Source organism: Ranitomeya imitator, chromosome 2 (assembly GCF_032444005.1).
Source record: "Ranitomeya imitator isolate aRanImi1 chromosome 2, aRanImi1.pri, whole genome shotgun sequence".
Taxonomy (NCBI): domain Eukaryota; kingdom Metazoa; phylum Chordata; class Amphibia; order Anura; family Dendrobatidae; genus Ranitomeya; species Ranitomeya imitator.
In genome coordinates, this window is record NC_091283.1 from 307,023,200 (window position 1) to 307,048,695 (window position 25,496).

Here is a 25,496-nt window from a genome sequence, read left to right on the forward strand (position 1 = left end):
GTTCAGGACGGAGGCAGTCAATTGTTCAGTCTAAGATGAATGTTGAAGGAGAAATTATATTATCCCGCTGAAGGCCCCCAAGTTGTTAGAGAAGGGATTTCCAACCTACTCAGGTGTTCTGTCTTTAGGTACCTACGCAATGAAGCAATAATCAGAGAGACACACGACTCGTCTGTCCAAATAGTCTCTGGTCTTTATTTTTAGGGCTGGGCTTATAAAGGCCCAAGATCAAAAGGAAATGTAGAGTTACATAATAAATTGGCAAGGAGATATATTATACAATGAGTTGTCATACACATCCTGGTATACAAGAGAGATCACATGAGAAGAACGGGGGGGGGGGGGGGGAGGGAGGGGGGGTTGCTCTGCACATGTCTGCATTTTATTAGATTTCGGCTGAACACTCTGGAAAACAGACATAGAATCAGCGATTCTGAGAAATTCTGACCACTACTATGTGGAATGTCCGGGAAACTGTCCACAAGGAGAGACAGATGATAACATCTTGCACAATACTTTGTTATTCTGATATTTTTCTGATATTTAACAAAACAAAGATTAACCATTTCTTTAACAGTAATTGCCAAAAGAGGCTTCTTACAATATTAGTTTTCTGAATCTATTCCAAATTGGAAAGAGACTATCGGCCAAGTGACGGCCATATTCCATCTGGAAAGGATGAACGCAGAACGTGATAAGTTGAGATATGGAAAATTGCTTATGATAAAGCGGAAAGACTTCGTACTCAGTTATTATAAAAAGGAGGAACTTCAAAATCATGAGGCCCATTGACCAGACCAGTTCGTATTTACTGGAAGACTTGGGTGGAACATTGGGGAACTTAAATATAATTGATCCAAATGTGGAGGGAAAAGGGGGAGATACCGGCTAACAGAACATTGTATAGAGATTAAATAAGGAAGTGCAATATCCGAGGGGTTACTGTGGTCAAGAGAATGATAGGATAGAAGTGAACACTGGAAATATAAATAGTATGGCCTGCATCTCTGGGTGGAGGGAAGAAGTTAGGGAATTATATGTTTGTTTATTTTATTTTTCAATTACTCCATTTGGGATCCTTCCATTTTGAAAATGGAAGAAAGGAAACTAAATCTGAGAGTTTGTAAACTAAGTGTATATAATTTTATTATTTAATTATAGATGTTAAAAATCAATAAAAAGCTATTTTGTAAAAAAAATTGCTTTTTGTTCAGCAATGGAACATTGAGTGGTGAGCCTGCATACAGACCATGGAGGTTGAGTGTATGCCTTACAGTTTTCTTTATTACAATTGTAGCTGCTGTTTCCAGGTCTTTCTGTAGCTCTCCTCAGGTAATGTTTGGCTCTTGGAAAATTTTTTGTCTAAAACCTGGTCATGGCCGGTTTATGGTAAAATAATGTTCTTTCAATTACCAGACTACTGCCACAACAGTACTCACTAGAACCTTCAGTAGTTTATAAATGTTTCTGTATCCAATCCCATGAGTATATTTTGCAAGAATAAGGTTGCAAAGGTCTTGAGACAGCTCACTGGTTTTACCCATCATGAGATTTTTTGTGTGTGACATTCTGGTGAGGATTTCATGTCAATAGTACATTTCATGTCAAACAGAACTTAATATTTAGTAAAGAAACATTTGTTTGCAATTACAGAGGTCAGACGTTTCCAAGGCAATCTTGCCTTGCACAGGCATGTACTACGGAGGACACAGCATGAACTTCAACCCAATATTGCGGCCAGCATGCAGCTAGCGAGTAATGAAAGGGTGAATCAAACACCCGAAAACCCCACCCATATGACCGCAAACTTGTCCCGCCAAATTCAGATGACAGGTTCCCTTTAAGTTTCAGCTCCCTCCAAAGTTTTTCTGGAGACTGGCTAGGCCACTCCAGGGCTTTGAAATGCTTCTTACGAAGCCACTTTTTAGTTGCCAAGGCTGTGTTTGGGGTCAATGTCGTGCTGGAAGACCAAGCCATGACCCACCTTCAATGCTCTTACTGAGGAAAAGAGGTTGTTGGCCACAATCTTATGATACATGACCCCATTCATCATCCCTTCAATATGGTGCAGTCATCTGGTTTCTTTTGCAGAAAAGCACCATGAGGTTTCCCCTATCATGCTTCATGGTTGGGATGTACTCATTCTTCTCACTCAAAACACGGAGTGGAAGTTATACCACAAAGTTATATTTTGTTCTCATCTGACCACATGACCTCCTCCCATGCTTCCTCTGGATCATCCACATGGTCACTGACAGGTTTCCAACGGGCCTGGACTTGTGCCGGAGTGAGCAGGGGGAACTTGCGTGCCCTGAAGGATTTTAATATATGACAGCATAGTATGTTACTGACTAAGTTTGAGACTGTAGTCCCAGCTCTTTTTAGGTCTTTGACCAGGTCCTGCCATTTAGTTCTGGGCTGATTCCTGACTTTTCTTAGAATCATACTTACCCTTTGAGACGAGATCTTGCAGGGGGCGCCAAATCGAGGAAGATTGACAGTGATCTTGTGTTTCTTCTATTTTCTAATAATTGCACCAAGGGTTGTTGCCTTCTCACCAAGCAGCTTGCCTATTGTCCCATGCAAGTCTTGTGCAGGTCTACCCTGGAGTCCATCCCAGTCTTGTGCAGGTCTACAATTTTGTCCCTGGTGTCCTTAGACAGTCTTTTGTTCTTGGCCTAGGTGGAGAGCTTGGAGTTTGAGTGTGGGGACAAGGGTCTTCTATACAGGTAATGATTTCAAACAGGTGCAATTAATACAGGTAATGAGTGCAGAGTAGGAGAGCTTCTTAATGAAAAACTAACAGGTCTGTGAGACAGAATTCTTGCTGGTTGATAAGTGATCAAATACTTACCGTATTTTTCGGACTATAAGATGCACTTTTTCCTCCAAAAACGTGGAGGAAAATGGGGAGTGCGTATTATAGTCTGGATGTACCGATTCTGGTTATGTTGGGGAGGTGGGTGAGTGGCATCAGGGGAGCAGCGGGTCACAGGAGGCTGGAGCTGGCTGATGTGGATAACTCCTGTGCGCGCTGCTAAAGAGAAATGAATATTCACTGCCTTCCACGCCCATGGATGTGGAGGGCAATGAATATTTATTTACTCTTTAATAGTATCTTGGTATGATTGGCCCCCAACCCCGGTCTTGGTAAGCATGGCCCCCACCCCCATTTTGTTCTAGTATGCAAGGCCCCATCCTTATTCTGGTATGATTGGCCCCCCAGCCTGGTCCTGGTATGCATGGTCCCATCAGAAAACATAAAAAAAAACCAAATCATTACACTTACCTTCCAGGCACTCCCTCAAAGCATTTTGTTCCGATGCCAGCAGCTGCTTTATGCTTGTAAGCAGCGCAGCTTGCAAGCTGAAGGGCAGCTGCCTTAATACTCATTGCTCTGCACACCGGGACTGTGTGTGTGGTGGGAAGTGAGTATTCATTGGTCTTCAGTAGCGTGCACAGTGTCAGCCGCCGGCTTCCTGCTGCTGCCGGGCAGCCACGTGTGCCACTACTTAAGAGAAATGTATACTCATCTCTCTCCACGCCCAGAGAAGTGAATATTCATTTATCTTAAGCAGCTGCACATGTGACCACGGGCAGCAGCAGGAAGGCCCTGGCTGACACTGCACTACTGAAGAGCAATAAATACTTTTATTCTGGCAGCTGTGCTCTGCTTATGAGCTCCCTGCCATGCGCTGCTTACAAGCATAAAGCAGCTGCTGGCACCAGAACAAGATGCGGCGAGGGGGCGCAGGGAATGTAAGTGAAATTATTTTTTTTTATGTATTCTGATGGGGCCATTCATACCAGGATGGGGGTGGGGCCAATCATAATAATATTTATTTATATAGCTCCAACATATTCCGCAGCGCTTTACAGTTTAACAGTTTGAAACACAACAGTCATAAGTAACAATGTTAACAATACAATAATTAAAGCAAAATAAGACGACCCTACTCATGAGAGCTTACAATCTACAATGAGGTGGGGGAGATACAAAGTACAGGTGTGTATTTACAATGATGTATTTACAAGGATGGTCCAGCCATCTTCAGGGGGTCGGGGATAGATGGAAGTAGTGAATGGGCTATACACACATACACATAAAATGACTGATTAGTGAACGTGATCGGCCGCTCTGAACAAATGTGTTTTGAGGGAGCGCCTAAAACTATGCAAATTGCAGAAGGTCCTAATATCTAGAGGTAGAGCATTCCAGAGGATTGGCGCAGGAATGGGAGGTTCGGATCAGTGCAGAGGTTAGTCGAAAGTCGTTTGCAGAGCAAGGTTGTTGGTTAGGCCGATAGACCAAAATGAGGGAGGAGATGTAAGGGGGTGCTGCACTGTGGAGAGCTTTGTGGGTGAGAACAAGTACTTTGAGTTGGATTCTATAATGAATGGGCAGCCAGTGTAATGACTGGCAAAGAGCGGACACGTCTGAAAACAGATTAGCTAGATGGACAACCCTGGCTGCTGCATTAAGGATAGACTGGGACCATGCATACCAGAACCGGGATGGGGGCCAATCATACCAGAATAAGGTTGGGGACATGCATACTAGGATGAGATGGGGGCTCTGCATAACGGGATAGGGATTGGGGTCATGAATACTAGGACAAGATAGAACCCCGAATACCAGGATAGGGATTAGGCCATGCATACTAGGATGAGATTGGGGACCTGCATACCAGGATAGAAATGAGGATGATCATTCCTGCCAGGATAGGGATGAGAGGGCCATGCATACCAGAGTAGGGATGAGGGGACGTGTGTCACGGTTCCCACCATGCTGCCAACAATATGTCACGGATCCCAACAATATGTCAGGCATCCCGGATACCTTGATAACAAGGGGTTGTTTGATTTCCCCTGGTTCCTTCCTAAGGGGATTTAGCTACATCCCACTTCCGGTTTGGAACTTGCAGCTCTCGGGCGCCCCCTTTACCCTCAGGTCAGATCAGGTACTGCACCCAGGGTAATTAGTCGCCAGAAAGGCTGCCTGCTATGTACTGGCTATTGGGCACACTGCAGCGAGGACGATATAACTACTCCCACTCAGGCGGGAACAATAATTATCAATGCCGCTGGTCACTGCAAAGATGCCCAATTGCACAGAACAAGGTCACTGCAACTAGCTCCGATTTTCACCAAAGGTTAACGGGCCTGCAACCAACCCAAATCAGTAGCATTATTCACCTCAGAGGACACACAGTCGTATAGAGCATGAAGAGACAAGCTAGTAAAATTGTGTATTTTACTCCATAAAACATAGGCAGTATTAACAAAAAATATTAAAAAGATAGTATAAAGAAGACAAATCATGTGTATATCAGAATTACAAATTTAAAAGGGATTAACAGTGAAAATTGACTTACAATTCTTTTATATCATTCAATGGTATGCCGTATGCTGGCTGGGGGAGGGGACCTTCCCCACTTATGCTCACGTCAGATTGCACAGCCTGTTGTAGCTGAATCCCCAGCAAAAGACACTGCAAGAATCCTGCTTTACACAGATATTCCCTGCCTAAAGCCCAGGCACTCCCCCCTGTGGTGACATCACTTAGGGGCTGAAACCTCCCCTTTTCTTACAATATGAAAACTATTTTTTATGCATAATTTGCTGTGTGAACCTCACATAAGTACAACACGATGCTCATGATGTTCCCCACGTCAGGGGTGTTCTGTTAAGTGTAAATAAGGAGCCATTACATGAACTGCTTAAGGAGAAATCCGCACTTTGCACTCATTGCGCCTAGCTGCTTGCGCTTTAACCCCTTTCTGACATGAGATGTACTATCCCGTCGACGTGGGGTGGGCCCGTATGCCCACCGACGGGATAGTACGTCATACGCGATCGGCCGTGCTCACGGGGGGAGCGCGGCCGAGTGTCAGCTGCCTATCTCAGCTGACATCCGGCACTATGTGCCTGGAGCGCCCCCAGCACATTAACCCATGGCACACCGCGATCAAACATGATCGCGGTGTGCCAGCGGTACAGGGAAGCATCGCGCAGGGAGGGGGCTCCCTGCGGGTTTCCCTGAGACGGCCGCAGCAACGCGATGTGATTGTGTTGATGCGAGGGTCTCCTTACCTCCCTCCCTGTAGCAGGCCCGGATCCAAGATGGCCGCGCAATCCGGGTCCTGCAGGGAGGGAGGTGGCTTACCAAGTGCCTGCTCAGAGCAGGCGCTTGGTAAGCCTGCAGTACTCTCAGGCAGATCGGTGATCTGACAGAGTGCTGTGCAAACTGTCAGATCAGTGATCTGTGACGTCCCCCCCTGGGGCAAAGTAAAAAAAGTAAAAAAAAAAATTTCCATGTGTAAAAAAAAAAAAAAAAAATTATTCCTATAAATACATTTCTTTATCTAAATAAAAAAAAACAAACAATAAAAGTGCACATATTTAGTATCGCCGCGTCCGTAACGGCCCGACCTATAAAACTGGCCCACTTGTTAACCCCTTCAGTAAACACCGTAAGAAAAAAAAAAAAACGAGGCAAAAAACGCTTTATTATGATACCGCCGAACAAATAGTGGAATAGCACGCGATCAAAAAGACAGATATAAATAACCATGGTACTGCTGAAAACGACATCTTGTCCCGCAAAAAACGAGCCGCCATACAGCATCATCAGCAAATAAGTAAAAAAGTTATAGTCCTGAGAATAAAGCGATGCAAAAATAATTATTTTTTCTATAAAAGTTTTTATCGTATAAAAGTGCCAAAACATAAAAAAAATGATATAAATGAGGTGTCGCTGTAATCGTACTAACCAGAAGAATAAAACTGCTTTATCAATTTTACCAAACGCGGAACGATATAAACGCCTCCCCCAAAAGAAATTCATGAATAGCTGGTTTTTGGTAATTCTGCCTCACAAAAATCGGAATAAAAAGCAATCAAAAAATGTCACGTGCCCGAAAATGTTACCAATAAAAACGTCAACTCGTCCCGCAAAAAACAAGACCTCACATGACTGTGGACCAAAATATGGAAAAATTTTAGCTCTCAAAATATGGTAACGCAAAAAATATTTTTTGCAATAAAAAGCGTCTTTCAGTGTGTGACTGCTGCCAATCATAAAAATCCGCTAAAAAACCCGCTATAAAAGTAAATCAAACCCCATTCATCACCCCCTTAGTTAGGGAAAAATTTAAAAAATGTATTTATTTCCATTTTCCCGTTAGGGCTAGGGTTGGGGCTAAAGTTAGGGTTTAGATTACATTTACGGTTGGGAATAGGGTTGGGATTAGCGTTAGGGGTGTGTCAGGGTTAGAGGTGTGGTTAGGGTTACTGTTGGGATTAGGGTTAGGGGTGTGTTTGGGTTAGGGTTTCAGTTATAATTGGGGGGATTCCACTGTTTAGGCACATCAGGGGCTCTCCAAACGGGACATGGCATCCGATCTGAATGCCAGCCAATTCTGCGTTGAAAAAGTAAAACAGTGCTCCTTCCCTTCAGAGCTCTCCCGTGTGCCCAAACAGGGGTTTACCCCAACATATGGGGTATCAGCGTACTACGGAGAAATAGGACAACTTTTGGGGTCCAATTTCTCTGGTTACCCTTGGGAAAATACAAAACTGGGGGCTAAAAAAATAATTTTTGTGGGAAAAAAAAAGATTTTTTATTTTCACGGCTCTGCATTATAAACTGTAGTGAAACACTTGGGGGCTCAAAGTTCTCACAACACATCTAGATAAGTTCCTAGGGGGGTCTAGTTTCCAATATGGGATCACTTGTGGGGGGTTTCTACTGTTTAGGTACATTAGGGGCTCTGCAAACGCAACATGGCGTCCCATCAATTCCTGTCAATTTTGCATTGAAAAGTCAAATGGCGCTCCTTCCCTTCCAAGCTCTCCCATGCGCCCAAACTGGTTTACCCCCACATATGGGGCATCGGTGTACTCAGGACAAATTGTAAAACAACTTTTGGGGTCCATTTTCTCCTGTTACCCTTGGTAAAATAAAACAAATTGGAGCCGAAGAAAATTTTTTGTGAATAAAAGTTAAATGTTCATTTTTATTTAAACATTCCAAAAATTCCTGTGAAGCACCAGAAGGGTTAATAAACTTCTTGAATATGGTTTTGAGCACCTTGAGGGGTGCAGTTTTTAGAATGGTGTCACACTTGGGTATTTTCTATCATATAGACCCCTCAAAATGACTTCAAATGACGTGGTCCCTAAAAAAAAATGGTGTTAAAATGAGAAATTGCTGGTCAACTCCCAAAAAAAAAAAAAAAAATTTGGTTCCAAAATTGTGCTGATGTAAAGTAGACATGTGGGAAATGTTACTTATTAAGTATTTTGTGTGACATATCTCTTTGATTTAATTGCATAAAAATTCAAAGTTGGAAAATTGCGAAATGTTCAAAATTTTCGCCAAATTTCCATTTTTTTCACAAATAAACGCAGGTAATATCAAAGAATTTTTACCACTATCATGAAGTACAATACGTCACGAGAAAACAATGTCAGAATCACTGGGATCCGTTGAAGCGTTCCAGAGTTATAACCTCATAAAGGGACAGTGGTCAGAATTGTAAAAATTGGCCCGTCATTAACGTGCATACCACCCTCAAGGGTAAAGGGGTTAAGTGGCCGATATTCCGGATGTCCATCGGTAGACCTATGTAATTTGTATAGTTCCAGCCCAAATCGGTGCCGCGATATGTAACATAGTAACATAGTTAGTAAGGCCGAAAAAAGACATTTGTCCATCCAGTTCAGCCTATATTCCATCATAATAAATCCCCAGATCTACGTCCTTCTACAGAACCTAATAATTGTATGATACAATATTGTTCTGCTCCAGGAAGACATCCAGGCCTCTCTTGAACCCCTCGACTGAGTTCGCCATCACCACCTCTTCAGGCAAGCAATTCCAGATTCTCACTGCCCTAACAGTAAAGAATCCTCTTCTATGTTGGTGGAAAAACCTTCTCTCCAGACGCAAAGAATGCCCCCTTGTGCCCGTCACCTTCCTTGGTATAAACAGATCCTCAGCGAGATATTTGTATTGTTCCCTTATATACTTATACATGGTTATTAGATCGCCCCTCAGTCGTCTTTTTTCTAGACTAAATAATCCTAATTTCGCTAATCTATCTGGGTATTGTAGTTCTCCCATCCCCTTTATTAATTTTGTTGCCCTCCTTTGTACTCTCTCTAGTTCCATTATATCCTTCCTGAGCACCGGTGCCCAAAACTGGACACAGTACTCCATGTGCGGTCTAACTAGGGATTTGTACAGAGGCAGTATAATGCTCTCATCATGTGTATCCAGACCTCTTTTAATGCACCCCATGATCCTGTTTGCCTTGGCAGCTGCTGCCTGGCACTGGCTGCTCCAGGTAAGTTTATCATTAACTAGGATCCCCAAGTCCTTCTCCCTGTCAGATTTACCCAGTGGTTTCCCGTTCAGTGTGTAATGGTGATATTGATTCCCTCTTCCCATGTGTATAACCTTACATTTATCATTGTTAAACCTCATCTGCCACCTTTCAGCCCAAGTTTCCAACTTATCCAGATCCATCTGTAGCAGAATACTATCTTCTCTTGTATTAACTGCTTTACATAGTTTTGTATCATCTGCAAATATCGATATTTTACTGTGTAAACCTTCTACCAGATCATTAATGAATATGTTGAAGAGAACAGGTCCCAATACTGACCCCTGCGGTACCCCACTGGTCACAGCGACCCAGTTAGAGACTATACCATTTATAACCACCCTCTGCTTTCTATCACTAAGCCAGTTACTAACCCATTTACACACATTTTCCCCCAGACCAAGCATTCTCATTTTGTGTACCAACCTCTTGTGCGGCACGGTATCAAACGCTTTGGAAAAATCGAGATATACCACGTCCAATGACTCACCGTGGTCCAGTCTATAGCTTACCTCTTCATAAAAACTGATTAGATTGGTTTGACAGGAGCGATTTCTCATAAACCCATGCTGATATGGAGTTAAACAGTTATTCTCATTGAGATAATCCAGAATAACATCCCTCATCCCTCTAACTTTAATAGAACAAAGAAACTCATGTCTTACACCAGTTCCAACTAGTACTAGATGGGAGGAGGGAGGAGTGAGCAGCCTTCGCAGAAACTGCTATTTGCCGGGGGCAATAAAAATTCTTCACACACACACAGGCAACCAGCAGAGAAAAGAGGGGGGGGGGGGGGGGGTCGGAATAACCCGCAGCGAGTGTATTGTAAAGCTAGGCAGACTCAAACATGGCATATTCACATTATCGTGACAATGTATATCAGGATGTGGATGAGAGGACTATATACCAGGATAGGAGATACGGTATTAAGCACAAAATTTACCACATTTTTTGCTTCAGTTTTTATTTCCCTAATTTCCTCCTTTAAAACCTAGGTGAGTCTTATGGTCCGATGCGTCTTATAGTCCGAAAAATACGTTATTTCATGCAATAAAATGCAATTTAACCCCTTCATGACCTAGCCTATTTTGACCTTAATGACTTGGCCGTTTTTTGCAATTCTGACCAGTGTCCCTTTATGAGGTAACTCAGGAACGCTTCAACGGATCCTAGCGGTTCTGAGACTGTTTTTTCGTGACATATTGGGCTTCATGCTAGTGGTAAATTTAGGTCGATAATTTTTGCGTTTGTGAAAAAAATGGAAATTTGGCTAAAATTTTGAAAATTTTGCGATTTTCAAATTTTGAATTTTTATTGTTATATGAGAGTTATGTGACACAAAATAGTTAATAAATAACATTACCCACATGTCTACTTTACATCAGCACAATTTTGGAAACAAATTGTTTTTTGCTAGGAAGTTGTAAGGGTTAAAATTTCAGCGATTTCTCATTTTTACAACTAAAATTTACAAAACCATTTTTTTAGGGACCACCTCACATTTGAAGTCAATTTGAGGGGTCTATATGGCTGAAAATACCCAAAAGTGACACCAGTCTAAAAACTGCACCACTCAAGGTGCTCAAAACCACATTCAAGAAGTTTATTGACCCTTCAGGTGCTTCACAGCAGCAGAAGCAACATGGAAGGAAAAAATGAACATTTAACTTTTTAGTCACAAAAATGATCTTTTAGCAACAATTTTTTTATTTTCCCAAGGGTAAAAAGAGAAACTGGACTCCAAAAGTTAATGTACAATTTGACCTGAGTACGCCGATACCCCATATTTGGGGATGGAACCACTGTTCGGGCACACGACAGGGCTCGGAAGGGAAGGAGCGCCATTTGACTTTTTGAATGAAAAATTGGCTCCAATCTTTAGCGGACACCATGTCGCGTTTGGAGAGCCCCTGTGTGACTAAACATTGGAGCTCCCCCACAAGTGACCCGACTTTGGAAACTAGAACCCCCAAGGAGCTAGTCTAGATGCATAGTGAGCACTTTGAACCCCCAGGTGCTTCACAAATTGATCCGTAAAAATGAAAAAGTACTTTATTTTCACAAAAAATTTCTTTTAGACTCAATATTTTTCATTTTCACATAGGCAACAGGAAAAAATGGATCCTAAAATGTGTTGGGCAATTTCTCCTGAGTACACCGGTACCTCATATGTGGTCACAAACCACTGTTTGGGCACACGGCAGGGCTTGGAAGGGAAGGAGCGCCATTTGACTTTTTGAATGAAAAATTAGCTCCAATTGTTAGCGGACACCATGTCGCGTTTCGAGATCCCGTGTGCCTAAACATTGGAGCTCCCCCATATATGACCCCATTTTGGAAACTAAACCTTCCATGGAACTAATCTAGATGTGCGGTGACCATTTTAATCCCCCAAGTGCTTCACAGAAGTTTATTACGCAGAGCCGTGAAAATAAAAAATCATTTTTCTTTCCTCAAAAATTATTTTTAGCCCGCAATTTTTTATTTTCACAAGATTAACAGGAGAAATTGGACCATAATAGTTGTTGCCCAGTTTGTCCTGAGTATGCTGGTACCCCATATGTGGGGGTAAACCTCTGTTTGGGCACACCTCGGGGCTCGGAAGGGAAGTAGTGACGTTTTGAAATACAGACTTTGATAGAATGGTCTGCAGGCGTCACGTTGCGTTTGCAGAGCCCCTGATGTGCCTAAACAGTAGAAACCCCCCACAAGTGATGCCATTTTGGAAACTAGACCCCCCAAGGAACTTATCTAGATATATGTGGTGAGCACTTTGAACCCACAAGTGCTTCAGAGAAGTTTACAACGCAGAGCCGTGAAAATATAAAATCATTTTTCTTTCCCAAAAATTATGTTTTAGCAAGCAATTTTTTATTTTCACAAGGGTAACAGGAGAAATTGGACCCCAATAGTTGTTGTCGAGTTTGTCCCAAGTACGCTGATACCCCATATGTGGAAGTAAACCACTGTTTGAGCACACGTCGGGGCTCGGAAGGGAGGGAGCACCATTTGACTTTTTGAACGCAAGATTGGCTGGAATCAATGGTGGCGCCATGTTGCGTTTGGAGACCCCTTATGCGCCTAAACAGTGGAAACATCTCAATTCTAACTCCAACACTAACCCCAACACACCCCTAACCCTAATCCCAACTCTAGCCATAACCCTAATCACAACCCTAACCCCAACACACACCTAACCACAACCCTAACCCCAACACACCCTTAACCCTAATCCCAACCCTAACTGCAACCCGAACCCCAACACACCCCTAAGCCTAACCATAACCCTAACCACAAGCCTTATCTTAACCCTATTTCCAACCCTAAGGCTATGTGGCCACGTTGCGAATTTGTGTGAGATTTTTCTGCACCATTTTTGAAAAATCCGCAGGTAAAAGGCACTGCGTTTTACCTGCGGATTTACCGCAGAGTCCTATTGAGGAACAGGTGTAAAACGCTGCGGAATCCGCACAAAGAATTGACATGCTGCGGAAAATACAACGCAGCGTATCCGCACGGTATTTTCCGCACCATGGGCACAGCGGATTTGGTTTTCTATAGGTTTACATGGTAGTGCAAACCTGATGGAAAACTACGAATCCGCAGCGGCCAATCCGCTGTGGATCCGCAGCCAAATCCGCACCGTGTGCACATAGCCTAATTCTAACCCTAATTCTAACCCTAGCCCTAACTTTAGTTCTAACCCTAACCCTAGTGGAAAAATAAAAGTAAATATATTTTCTTTATTTTATTATTGTCCCTACCTATGGGGGTGATAAAGGGGGGGGGGGTTCATTTACTAATTTTTTTATTTTGATCACTGTGATATATATATTAGAGTGATCAAAATGTACCTGGAACGAATCTGCCGGCTGGCGCAGTGCGCCCGCCATTTTGGAAGATGGCGGTGCCCATGGAGAAGATGGACGGACACCGGGAGGCTCGGTAAGTATGAGGGGGTGAGATCGGAGCACAGGGGGTGGATCGGAGCACGGGAGGGGGGGGGATCGGAGCACGGGGTGGGGGGGCGGACAGGAGGATGGGGGAGTGGACAGGAGCAGATCACAGTATGGGACAGAACGGAGGACTGGGGAGATCGGTGGCGGTGGGCAGATCAGGGTTTCCAGCCATGGCTGATGATATTGCAGCATCGGCCATGGCTGGATTGTAATATTTCACCACTTTTCATAGGTGAAATATTACAAATTTCTCTGATTGGTTGTTGAAAGTGAAACAGCCAATCAGAGCGATCGTAGCCACGGGGGGGCGAAGCCACCCCCTGGGCTGAAGTACCACTCCCCCTGTCCCTGCAGATCGGGTGAAATTGGAGTAAACCACCCGATTTGCAGGGACGCGATCCCTCCATTATACCACATAGGCGTCACAGGTCGGATTGGCACTGACTTTCATGACGCCTACGTGGAGTCACAGGTCAGGAAGTGGTTAATTATGCATAAATCATACAATGTTATTTCCTGGCTTTTATTTTTAGATTCTGTCTCTTACAGTTGAAGTGTACCTACAAAATAAAAAAATTACAGACTTCATTCTTTGTAGCTGGAAAAACTTGCAAAAATCGGTATAGTATCCAATAGTTATTTTCCACATTGTATATATTTTCTCCAGGTCAGAGCTATTTTTGACAGTCAACAAAATACAATTTTCAAGTAATTCATTCTTTACACTCTAGGTATGATAATGACTTCTCGCTGTGTGGGATTTTTTTTATGTTTAAAAGGGTTGTTCTCTACTTGGACAATCCCTTCTCAAGCCTTATGTTTGATCCTGTTAAAATAAAAATAATTATTCAAACCTTCCATGCAGTTCCAGCAGTGTCAGCACTTGCGTTCATGAAGCTCATGTGAGTTTGTCAGGTCATGTGAGCCCTGCGGCCAATCAGCGCTGACGTCACTGTCCACAACTTCAAATCAAACAATAGGAGGAAGTAGGAAACCAGAGCTGCGACTGCTCTCTGTTAATGTTCAATACTTCCGATTGTGGTGACAGTGAAGCCGGCACCGATTGGGGGCAGGGCTTGTGTACTGTAAGGCTAGGTTCACACTGCGTTAGTGTGATCCGTTAAACGGACTACGTTACATCGCGGCATAAACGCGGTGTAACGTAGTCCGTTAACACCGCCATTACTTCCTATGGGCAGATGCATCGCTAGCACACGCCCACAATGGGCGTGCACTAGCGATGTGCCGTCATTGAGTGACGGACCTGAGACGCGGGCTGCAGCGTTTCCGGGTCCGTCACTGCTAGCGCAGATGGAGCTAGCATATGCTCCATCTGCGCTAGCGCTGTGCCAAAGTCGGCACTTGCGTTAGCGCAGTCCGTTAACATATGCGCTGAACGGACTGCATTAACGCAATGTGAACCTAGCCTAACAACCTCACATGAATCCTGACACCGCTGAATTGGTGCTGGCAAGGGAGCGGTGTATGAGTATTTTTGTTTTAACGAGGCCAAACATAAGGAATGACAAGGTGTTGTCCTAGTAGTAAGACAACTATTTAAGAAGTTACAATTGTTGGTTAAATATTTCCAACATTCTGAACATGAAAAAAAGGCTTCTCCCCTGTGCATCTTCTCTGATGGTTATTAACCTCTTTCTGACCTCGGATGGGATAGTACGTCCGAGGTCAGATACCGCGCTTTGATGCAGGGCTCCGGCGGTGAGCCCGCATCAAAGCTGGGACATGTCAGCTGTTTTGAACAGCTGACATGTGCCCTCAATAGCGGCGGGTGAAATCGCAATTCACCCGCCGCTATTATCTAGTTAAATGCCGCTGTCAAACGCTGACAGCGGCATTTAACCGGCGCTTCCGGCCGGGTGGCCGGAAATTAGCTCATTGTTGACCCCCGTCACATGATCGGGGTTCAGCGATGCTTCTGAATAGTAACCATAGAGGTCCTTGAGACCTCTATGGGTACTGATCGCCAGTAGCTGTGATCGCCACCCTGTGGTCGGCGCTCATAGCACACCTGCATTTCTGCTGCATAGCAGCGATCTGATGATCGCTACTATGTAGCAGAGCCGATCGCGTTGTGCCAGCTTCTAGCCTCCTATGGAGGCTATTGAAGCATGGCAAAAGTAAAAAAAAAAAAGTGAAAAAAATATAAAAAGTTTAAATCACCCCCCTTGCGCCCCATTCAAAATAAATCAATAGAAAAAAAAAAAAAATCAAACCTACACATATTTGGTATCGCCGCGTTCAGAATCGCCTGATCTATCAATAAAAAATAGCATTAGGCTGATCGCTAAACAGCGTAGCGATAAAAAAATTTGCAACGCCAGAATTACGTTTTTTTGGTCGCTGCGACATTGCATTAAAATGCAATAATGGGAGACCAAAAGAACGTATCTGCACCGAAATGATATCATTAAAAACGCCAGCTCGGCACGCAAAAAATAAGCCCTCACCCGACCCCAGATCATGAAAAATGGAGACGCTACGGGTATTGGAAAAAGACGCAATTTTGCTTTTTTTTTTTTTAGAAAAAGTTTGGAATTTTTTTTTTTACCACTTAGATAAAAAATAACCTATTCATGTTAGGTGTCTATGAACTCGTAATGACCTGGAGAATCATAATGGCAGGTCAAAAAACAAGTGTGGGACTGCACTTTTTTTGCAATTTCACCGCACTTGGAATTTTTTTCCCGTTTTCTAGTACAGGACATGCTAAAACCAATGAAGTCGATCAAAAGTACAACTTGTTTCGCAAAAAATAAGCCCTCACATGGCCATATTGACAGAAAAATAAAAAAGTTATGGCTCTGGGAAGGAGGGGAGCGAAAAACGAACACGGAAAAACGGGAAATCACAAGGTCATGAAGGGGTTAAAGAGATGAATTCCATGTAAAACATTTCCCACATTAGGAACAGGAAAAAGGCTTCTCCCCTGTGTGGATTCTCTGGTGGATATCAAGATGCACTTTCTGATAAAAACATTTCCCATATTCTGAACATGAAAAAGGCTTCTCACCTGTGTGAGTTCTCTGGTGCTTAACCAAATCTGATTTGTGGTTAAAACATTTCCCACATTCTGAACAGGAAAAAGGCTTCTCCCCCGTGTGAATTATTTGGTGTCTAGCAAGATTCACTTTCTGATTAAAACATTTCCCACATTCTGAACATGAAAAAGGCTTCTCCCCTGTGTGGGTTCTTTGGTGTATAACAAGATTCCACTTCTGGTTAAAATATCTCCCACACTTGGAACAAGAAAATCTATTCTCTGCTGTGTGAATTTTTTGATGCTTAAGAAAAGATTCTTTGAGGGGAAAATGATTTCCATATTCTAAAAGTGAAAATGGTTTCTTTACTTCAGGACTAATTTGTTTTTTAATGCTTATTTTGTGACTTTGATTTTCCTTAGTAGTCGGTAATGAATCAGAAGACAGGACCTGTTTCAAAAGATCAGACGATAGATCTTTGCTGTGAAGGGATGATGGTATATCTGGAGTAATGGCATTCACTTCAATTGTATCTTGTGGGATCTCAAGATTATCTGATTTAAAAACTGAAGATGTCAGCTGCCCCTCTGATCGCCTGGTGCAGTCATCTGATAAAAATAAAACCAATTAGTTTTCATAAAAAAATCCTTGAATTTTACATATTTTAACATTTGTACGTAAACTGTCCACAACATGACAAGTTATATTTTTGAAAATATTTTGGAGTTCCCCGAGTTGTCCTACAGATTTGGACAATAGTATTGGGGGAGGTATACTATGCTACTCTCGGCCACAAAATGACTATAGGTTTTTTGAGTTTTGTGTTGATGACAAGTTATGTTGAATACGTAATTATTCACTAAGACAATGACAGCTCACAGTCTTATAGAAAACCTCACAGGATGAACCAGTAGAGCGTGGTGTTCAACTGGTTGTCCATTCTGCCTCCGAAATATAGAGTAAAAAGTCTAACAATGTTATGTTGAGGAAAATTATACCAATAAACCTTCTACTCATCTCCCAAAAAAACAATTCCATACTCAGGTCCTTCATCTGTCAGTGAAAAACAGGTTTCTACATTACAAGTGGCTCAAAGGCTCTTGAAAAGCACCATGGCTTCAATACACCAATCCAGCAATATCCGCTCTCCCAAAGTCAAACTTTCCCCTTGCTTCTGAGCCTTGCAGTGTGCCCAAACTACATTTAGCATCCATGTATAAAGCACGTGTAAAGCGCCATGGAATAAATGGAGCTATAAAAATTAATAATGATAATAAATAATAATGTATTTGGCATTACTATAGTGATAAGAACCCACTTAATTTACAATGTGTGTGTCTCCTGGAGCACAATCTGGGCACAGTGTGTTGGGTAATAAAATGGCATATTTGCAATTTTCACTCTCCAACATCCACTGCGTGCTAATTTCTGGAAAGTGGCTATGGGGTCAACATATGCTCTACTACAAGACACAAAAGAGCACAGTGGGGTCAAAAATACTATGTTGTAAAATAAATCACCACTCTTGTGTCTTCAAGTTTCTTGGTGGTGTGGGAACAGGTTCCTACAGACTTGTTCAATGTGCAAGTAGCCCATGTGTTTCTGGTTCTATAATTGTTCTCTTGTTTCTACAAGACTAGGGAGTCCACCACTCCTTGTGGGTCATTTGCATCAAAGCTGTTCCATCCAGCATGTCCACATGGATATTCCCTCTCTGAACCCTGCTTATACAGGTACTATATAGATGATTAGGTTTTTAAATACATCAGATAGGGATTATATACATTAGTTTGGACTGCTCTATATGGGTATACCTTGATGATTGATGGATCAGCTTAGTATACATTTTTTTGCCAATAAACATATCAACTAAATACCCTGTTTTTTTTTCATCTTTTGACTAGCACTTGCTTATTACTGTGATTTATTTTACAACATAGTATTTTTGACCTCACTGTGCTCTTTTGTGTCTTCAAGTTTCTTGGTGATGAGTGAACAGGTTCCTACAGACTTGTTCAATGTGCAAGTAGCCCATGTGTTTCTGGTTCTATAGTCACTACTACAATACATTAATCCCCTGAGGGTTATAATTTCCAAAATGAAGTCAATTTATGGGGATTTCTACTGCTCTGGTTTTCTGCCATTTTCTCATATGGTATGTCCTATCTCCTCTGGGATCTGCTCCTGTGATGTTTGGTTCTGTTTCCAGGCAAGACCTTATTCATTCTACAGGTGGCACTGGTAATGGAGGAGACATTGAAACCAGAAGCTCTGGGCGACGCAGGCTCTGCCCTGCCACTGAGATTAGGGTACCTGGGATTTGTAGTACCATCCAATCTGGCAGTATGGATGTGTGTTGTCCAGCTCCCTGCTCCAGCCAGTTGGAAAGCACCACACCCTCCTAAAGCTCGAAGCATATTGCTGGAAGCTGTCAGATACAGCCTTCTCCTCTGGTTAATTCCTCTGTGCTCATCTCCCGGCTTGTTTGTTTCCTGTTGTGACCTCGGCTCGCTTACTGACTACTCTTGTGTCTTCTGATTTTGTATTTTCTCTGCTCTTCTGGTACTGACCAGGTTACCTGACTATTCTTGCTACATTTCGCATCACATAACAGAAGGTAACACCATGGCTGAAGCCTAGGGGTCTCTGTCTAAGATCAGACCCAAGTAGAAGGGTTAAAGTATGATTAACAAGGCAATCCCTGGGATCTGTAAAATGGAGTAGATAGCGCTAAGTCCTTTCATGGTGGACATCTTTTGAGCTGCCAGGTGACCACGAACAGTGCCCCCAATGCATCGTATCCGCAAACTATTTCTGCAAGATCTGCAGTCAAATAGCTTCTTAACCCTGCCATGTGTCCAGACAGTAGTGTACAATTGTATATAGGGTACTGTCAGATTCAAGAGAAATTGGAAAATAATTTGTAAGGTCCATTTGTTTCCTATTATCCTTTGTGAAGAATTCCAAAGTTATCACTACAAAGTGACACATCAGGTTCGAAAAATTGGGTCCTGATTAGGAACAAAAAAGGACTGCGGGAAGTGGTTAAGTCAAAGGATTTGAGCAGTAACTACTGTAGTCAAAAACTGTGACTAAAGACAATAACACATCTACTGAAATGATCAAAGTCAACAGTCTTCATCAGTAATAAATGAGTAATTAGTGGAGAAACCTCTCTGGGGTAATTAGAGTATGGGCCAATGGTAGATGTCACATCAGTTTCAAGAAGAAATATTAGACATTCAAATACTTTTTTTATAACAGGTTAGAGCTGATGTGTCAAAGTTTGGATGGAGGAGAATGTTGAGGTCTAGAGGCAAAATGGTGAACACCCGATTGTGATACGACCGGGCTATACAACCAATAAAGCAGCCACAGCCGGTGACTGAGAAGAATCTGTGACTTCTCTGCATTTAGTGGTTACTATTCACCTGGGTAGTCATATGTTGGAATCTCCTCTTTACACCGCTCATCACCCCTCACATATGTCTCTGTAGTATTAATATAGGTCAGATCTTCACCCTGAAACAAATATTGTAAAAGTCACAGACAGATGAAAAGAAAAGATAGTCACATCTATGATCAGCTCTAATCCTGCCATCAGAGCATTACAGCCCTTACTGGCGAATAGGGCCTGGCGAGCAGAGGAGGCCCGCAGCAGGCCGCCTCTTCTCTTTGGGCCCCAGAGGCTCAACTGATCATGCATCGTCAGACGCACGGCAAGTTAAAATCTGTTGCCTTGCGGGGAGACCACAAGCTGGCAGCTGATGTCAGAGGGCGTATAATGACACTCACATATGATGGTACGCGCCTCAGATGTATCAGGTGGAGGACACCGCTTGACCTCAGCCAGGTCAGGATAAACTATTTTTTTGTAAAGCTGCAGTATGACGCTGCATTATACTACTATGGGGGTGCATTATACTATTATGGGGCTGCATTATACGATGAAGTGCATTATACCACTATGGGAGGGCATTATACTATGAGATGCATTATACTACTATGGAGGTGCATTGTACTACTATGGGGGTGTATTATACAGGTCCTTCTAAAAAAATTAGCATATAGTGTTAAATTTCATTATTTACCATAATGTAATGATTACAATTAAACTTTCATATATTATAGATTCATTATCCACCAACTGAAATTTGTCAGGTCTTTTATTGTTTTAATACTGATGATTTTGGCATACAACTCCTGATAACCCAAAAAACCTGTCTCAATAAATTAGCATATTTCACCCATCCAATCAAATAAAAGTGTTTTTTAATAACAAACAAAAAAACCAACAAATAATAATGTTCAGTTATGCACTCAATACTTGGTCGGGAATCCTTTGGCAGAAATGACTGCTTCAATGCGGCGTGGCATGGAGGCAATCAGCCTGTGACACTGCTGAGATGTTATGGAGGCCCAGGATGCTTCAATAGCGGCCTTAAGCTCATCCAGAGTGTTGGGTCTTGCGTCTCTCAACTTTCTCTTCACAATATCCCACAGATTCTCTATGGGGTTCAGGTCAGGAGAGTTGGCAGGCCAATTGAGCACAGTAATACCATGGTCAGTAAACCATTTACCAGTGGTTTTGGCACTGTGAGCAGGTGCCAGGTCGTGCTGAAAAATGAAATCTTCATCTCCATAAAGCATTTCAGCCGATGGAAGCATGAAGTGCTCCAAAATCTCCTGATAGCTAGCTGCATTGACCCTGCCCTTGATGAAACACAGTGGACCAACACCAGCAGCTGACATGGCACCCCACACCATCACTGACTGTGGGTACTTGACACTGGACTTCAGGCATTTTGGCATTTCCTTCTCCCCAGTCTTCCTCCAGACTCTGGCACCTTGATTTCCGAATGACATGCAAAATTTGCTTTCATCAGAAAAAAGTACTTGGGACCACTTAGCAACAGTCCAGTGCTGCTTCTCTGTAGCTCAAAAGTGGCTTTACCTGGGGAATGCGGCACCTGTAGCCCATTTCCTGCACACGCCTGTGCACGGTGGCTCTGGATGTTTCCACACCAGACTCAGTCCACTGCTTCCTCAGGTTCCCCAAGGTCTGGAATCGGTCCTTCTCCACAATCTTCCTCAGGGTCCGGTCTCCTCTTCTCGTTGTACAGCGTTTTCTGCCACATTGTTTCCTTCCAACAGACTTACCATTGAGGTGCCTTGATACAGCACTCTGGGAACAGCCTATTTGTTGAGAAATTTCTTTCTGGGTCTTACCCTCTTGCTTGAGGGTGTCAATGATGGCCTTCTTGACATCTGTCAGGTCGCTAGTCGGGGGTTTTGAGTAATGAACCAGGCAGGGAGTTTATAAAAGCCTCAGGTATCTTTTGCATGTGTTTAGAGTTAATTAGTTGATTCAGAAGATTAGGGTAATAGGTCGTTTAGAGAACCTTTTCTTGATATGCTAATTTATTGAGACAGGTTTTTTGGGTTATCAGGAGTTGTATGCCAAAATCATCAGTATTAAAACAATAAAAGACCTGACAAATTTCAGTTGGTGGATAATGAATCTATAATATATGAAAGTTTAATTGTAATCATTACATTATGGTAAATAATGAAATTTAACACTATATGCTAATTTTTTGAGAAGGACCTGTACTACTATGGGGGTGCATTATACTATTATGGGGGTGCATTATACTACTATGGGGGTGCATTATACTACTATAGAGGTGCATTATATTCCTAAGGGGATGCAATATTCAACTATATATGACTATGGGATGCATTATACAGATGCAGAGTTTTTCTGAGTAGGCAGTGGGACTGTGGAAGGTTCGAGAGTTGGAGGCGGAGCTGGGGGGTGTAGCCTGGGCAGAGTCCCAAGTGGGCCCGAAAGTTTTGCCAGTATGGGACACCGAAATTCCTAGTGGCAGCCCTGCCTGCCATCTGCACCGTTCTCATTACACAAGTATAAAACATATAATACTGGTGAATAAAACAAGACTGAGTACAAGACCTTCACAGCCGTCTACATATCAGAGGGGAGATCTCATGACACCTTCTCTCCATCTACCTGATGATCCTGAGTAACATTGGGATTTTCTGGTTTATAGTCCTGTGGAAGAAGAGGACGGGGACATCTCTCTGGTGTTGTCATCCTACAGGATAGAACTGGAGGAAACACATACAGGGACTGAATTCATTCTTTACATACAGATAATTATAGGCCATGTGTATTTAGTCCTGTCTATTACCTGGTGATGTGAGGGGCTGGGGAACCTCCATCATGACTTCCTTGTATACATCTGTGTCCTGCTAAATACTCCCACTCCTCCTTGGAGAAATAGACGGCGACATCCTTATAGGAACCTGATACAAACAATGATACAGTCATCCCTAGAAACCTTCACAGCGTTACTGTATAATGTCCCAGCATTCCCAGCAGTGTCACCTCTCCAGTGAGCAGCTCAATCATCTTGTAGGCGAGTTCTAGGATTTTCTGGTCATTGATGTCCTCATGTATCAGGTGTGGTGGAGGCCCCGTGACTGGGCTCAGGGGTCTTCCCAATCCCTCAGACACAGGGTCCTGACAGCGTTCACTAGAGGTCTTCACTACTGTGTAATCCTGGTTATGGAGAGACAAATTCATAAATTTCACTACAGACATTTCCAGAGTCCTCACCTGTCGAGTTCTGCCCATCTGTTATTCCCATAGATAAGAATGATGTAGTGTGACATCATCAGAATCTCTCACCTCTCCAGTAAGCCGGAAGAGGATCTCTAGGGTGAGGTGTATTATCCTCTCCGCCATCTTGTATCTGTCCATATCCATCTTTGATGGGTAAATCAGGAAAATTCTCTTATATAGAAGATCTTCACTGAGAGGATCTGATATTGTAGAGACCTGATTGAGAAGATAAGCTGATGTAACATCATAAAAATCCTGTGTAATAATACAATTATTGGAGATAAAAAGAAGCATATGAGATTGTTTATTTTACAGTATTTAGTTTTCTTTACATCTACTAATAAAACCTATATACACAGCTCAAAAAAATAAAGGGAACACTAAAGTACCACATCCTAGATATCACTGAATGAAATATTTCAGTTGCAAATTTTTATTCGTTACATAGTGGAATGTGTTGAGAACAATAAAACATAAAAATGATCAATGTAAATCAAAATAAATATCCCATGGAGGTCTGGATTTGGAATGATAATCAAAGTGGAAAATCAAATTACAGGCTGATCCAACTTCAGTGGAAATGCCTCAAGACAAGGAAACGATGTTCAGTTGTGTGTGTGTTGCCTCTATGTGCCTGTATGACCTCCCTACAAGCCTGGGCAAACTCCTGATGAGGCAGCGAATGGTCTCCTGAGGGATCTCCTCCGAGACCTGGACTAAAGCATCCGCCAACTCCTGAACAGTCTGTTGTGCAATGTAACGTTGGTGGATGGAGCGAGAAATGATGACCCAGATGTGTTCAATCGGATTCAGGTCTGGGGAACGGGCAGGCCAGTCCATAGCTTCAATGCCTTCATCTTGCAGGAACTGCTGACACTCCAGCCACATGAGGTCTGGCAATGTCCTGCATTAGGAGGAACCCAGGGCCAACTGCACCAGCATATGGTCTCACAAGGGGTCTGAGGATCTCATCTCGGTACCTAATGGCAGTCAGGCTACCTGTTGTGAATTCTGTGGCTGAATTCACTCCTGTGGTCACAAGTGGTACTGCAGCTTCTGAGCTTCCTCCCTCAGGTGTTCTGGTGAGCTCGTTAACTGCTTCGTTACTTAACTCCGCCTGATGCTGCTATCCTGGCTCCTTGTCAATGTTCCAGTGTTGGATCTGAGCTTCTCCTGATTGTTCCTGTGACCTGCTGCTCTGTATAGCTAAGTGCTTTTTTGCTATTTTGTTGCTTTTTTTCTGTCCAGCTTGTCTTTTGTTTTGCTGGTAGCTCTGAGAAACAAAGGGTGTACCGCCGTGCCGTTCGTTCGGCACGGTGGGTCTTTTTTGCCCCCTTTGCGTGGTTTTTGCTTTAGGGTTTTTGTAGACTGCAAAGTTCGCTTTACTATCCTCGCTCTGTCTAAGATTATCGGGCCCCACTTTGCTGAATCTATTTCATCCCTACGTTTTGTCTTTTCATCTTACTCACAGTCATTATATGTGGGGGGCTGCCTTTTCCTTTGGGGTATTTCTCTGGGGGCAAGTCAGGCCTATTTTTCTATCTTCAGGCTAGCTAGTTTCTTAGGCTGTGCCGAGTTGCATAGGTAGTTGTTAGGCGCAATCCACAGCCGCTTTTAGTTGTGTTTAGGATAGGATCAGGTGTGCAGTCTACAGAGTTTCCACGTCTCAGAGCTCGTTCTTTTGTTTTTGGGTATTTGTCAGATCACTGTGTGCGCTCTGATCGCTAGGCACACTGTGTCTCTGGATTGCCTTCATTACACCTTTCATTAGCAGACATAACAGCTACCTCTGGCGAGCACATGGAGGGCTATGTGGCCCTCCAAAGAAATGCCACCCCACACTATTACTGACCCAATGCCAAACCGGTCATGCTGAAGGATGTTGCAGGCAGCAGATCGCTCTCCACGGCGTCTCTAGACTCCGTCACATGTGCTCAGTGTGAACCTGCTTTCATCTGTGAAGAGCACAGAGCACCAGTGGCGAATTTGCCAATCCTGGTGTTCTGTGGCAAACGCCAATCTTCCTGCACGGTGTTGGGCTGTGAGCACAAGCCATGAGGAAATCACAGCTAGAATAAGATTGTTCCTGTACACAAAAATTGAACAAAGAAATTCACCGTGTAAAAACTGTACTTAAAAAATTACCTTTAAGTGACATCTTAACGCAGTAAGGTGATAACAAGGACGACTACCACCATTTAAAAAAAAAAAAGATACCAGGAGGTGCCTGTACCTATCACTAAACTGAACTGTTCCTACCTACCAGCGGAGGTTGGCACCCTACACCTGCGCAATGGCGCCCCCGATCACTGTCGACTGTCCCTCCTACCCCTATCCAGCCCTGTGGGATGGGGAAAGGAATAGGAGGAGAGATATTGAAAGGAGAGTTTGTTTGGACAGTATACCACAGTTATAGTGATTGAACAGATTGCTAAGACCAGCACAATAGCAACATGGATCAACATGCACCGTATCATGTAGCACACTATGAAGGGGTACG

The 25,496-nt window shown here is 43.1% G+C and overlaps 2 protein-coding genes across 2 annotated transcripts in view; both read right to left on the reverse strand.

The window, feature by feature from the left end:
• Window positions 1-25,125, reverse strand: part of LOC138666963 (zinc finger protein 1 homolog) — a 268,713-nt gene extending 243,588 nt beyond the window's left edge. The window contains exons 1-2 of the mRNA XM_069755170.1: window positions 24,784-25,125; window positions 23,063-23,995 (exon numbers count right to left, since the gene is read on the reverse strand). Of these exons, the coding sequence (XP_069611271.1) occupies window positions 23,063-23,290 (228 nt within the window). The 5' untranslated portion in view covers window positions 23,291-23,995; window positions 24,784-25,125. The remainder of the gene's footprint in view (window positions 1-23,062; window positions 23,996-24,783) is intronic.
• Window positions 13,222-22,679, reverse strand: LOC138666974 (zinc finger protein OZF-like). The gene is made up of 4 exons (XM_069755187.1): window positions 22,563-22,679; window positions 22,382-22,479; window positions 19,782-19,872; window positions 13,222-16,958 (listed from the first exon to the last, which is right to left on the reverse strand). Exons 1-4 carry the CDS (start codon window positions 22,594-22,596, stop codon window positions 16,273-16,275), a joined length of 909 nt encoding a protein of 302 aa, XP_069611288.1. The 5' UTR covers window positions 22,597-22,679; the 3' UTR covers window positions 13,222-16,272.
• Window positions 25,126-25,496: the final 371 nt, after the last annotated feature.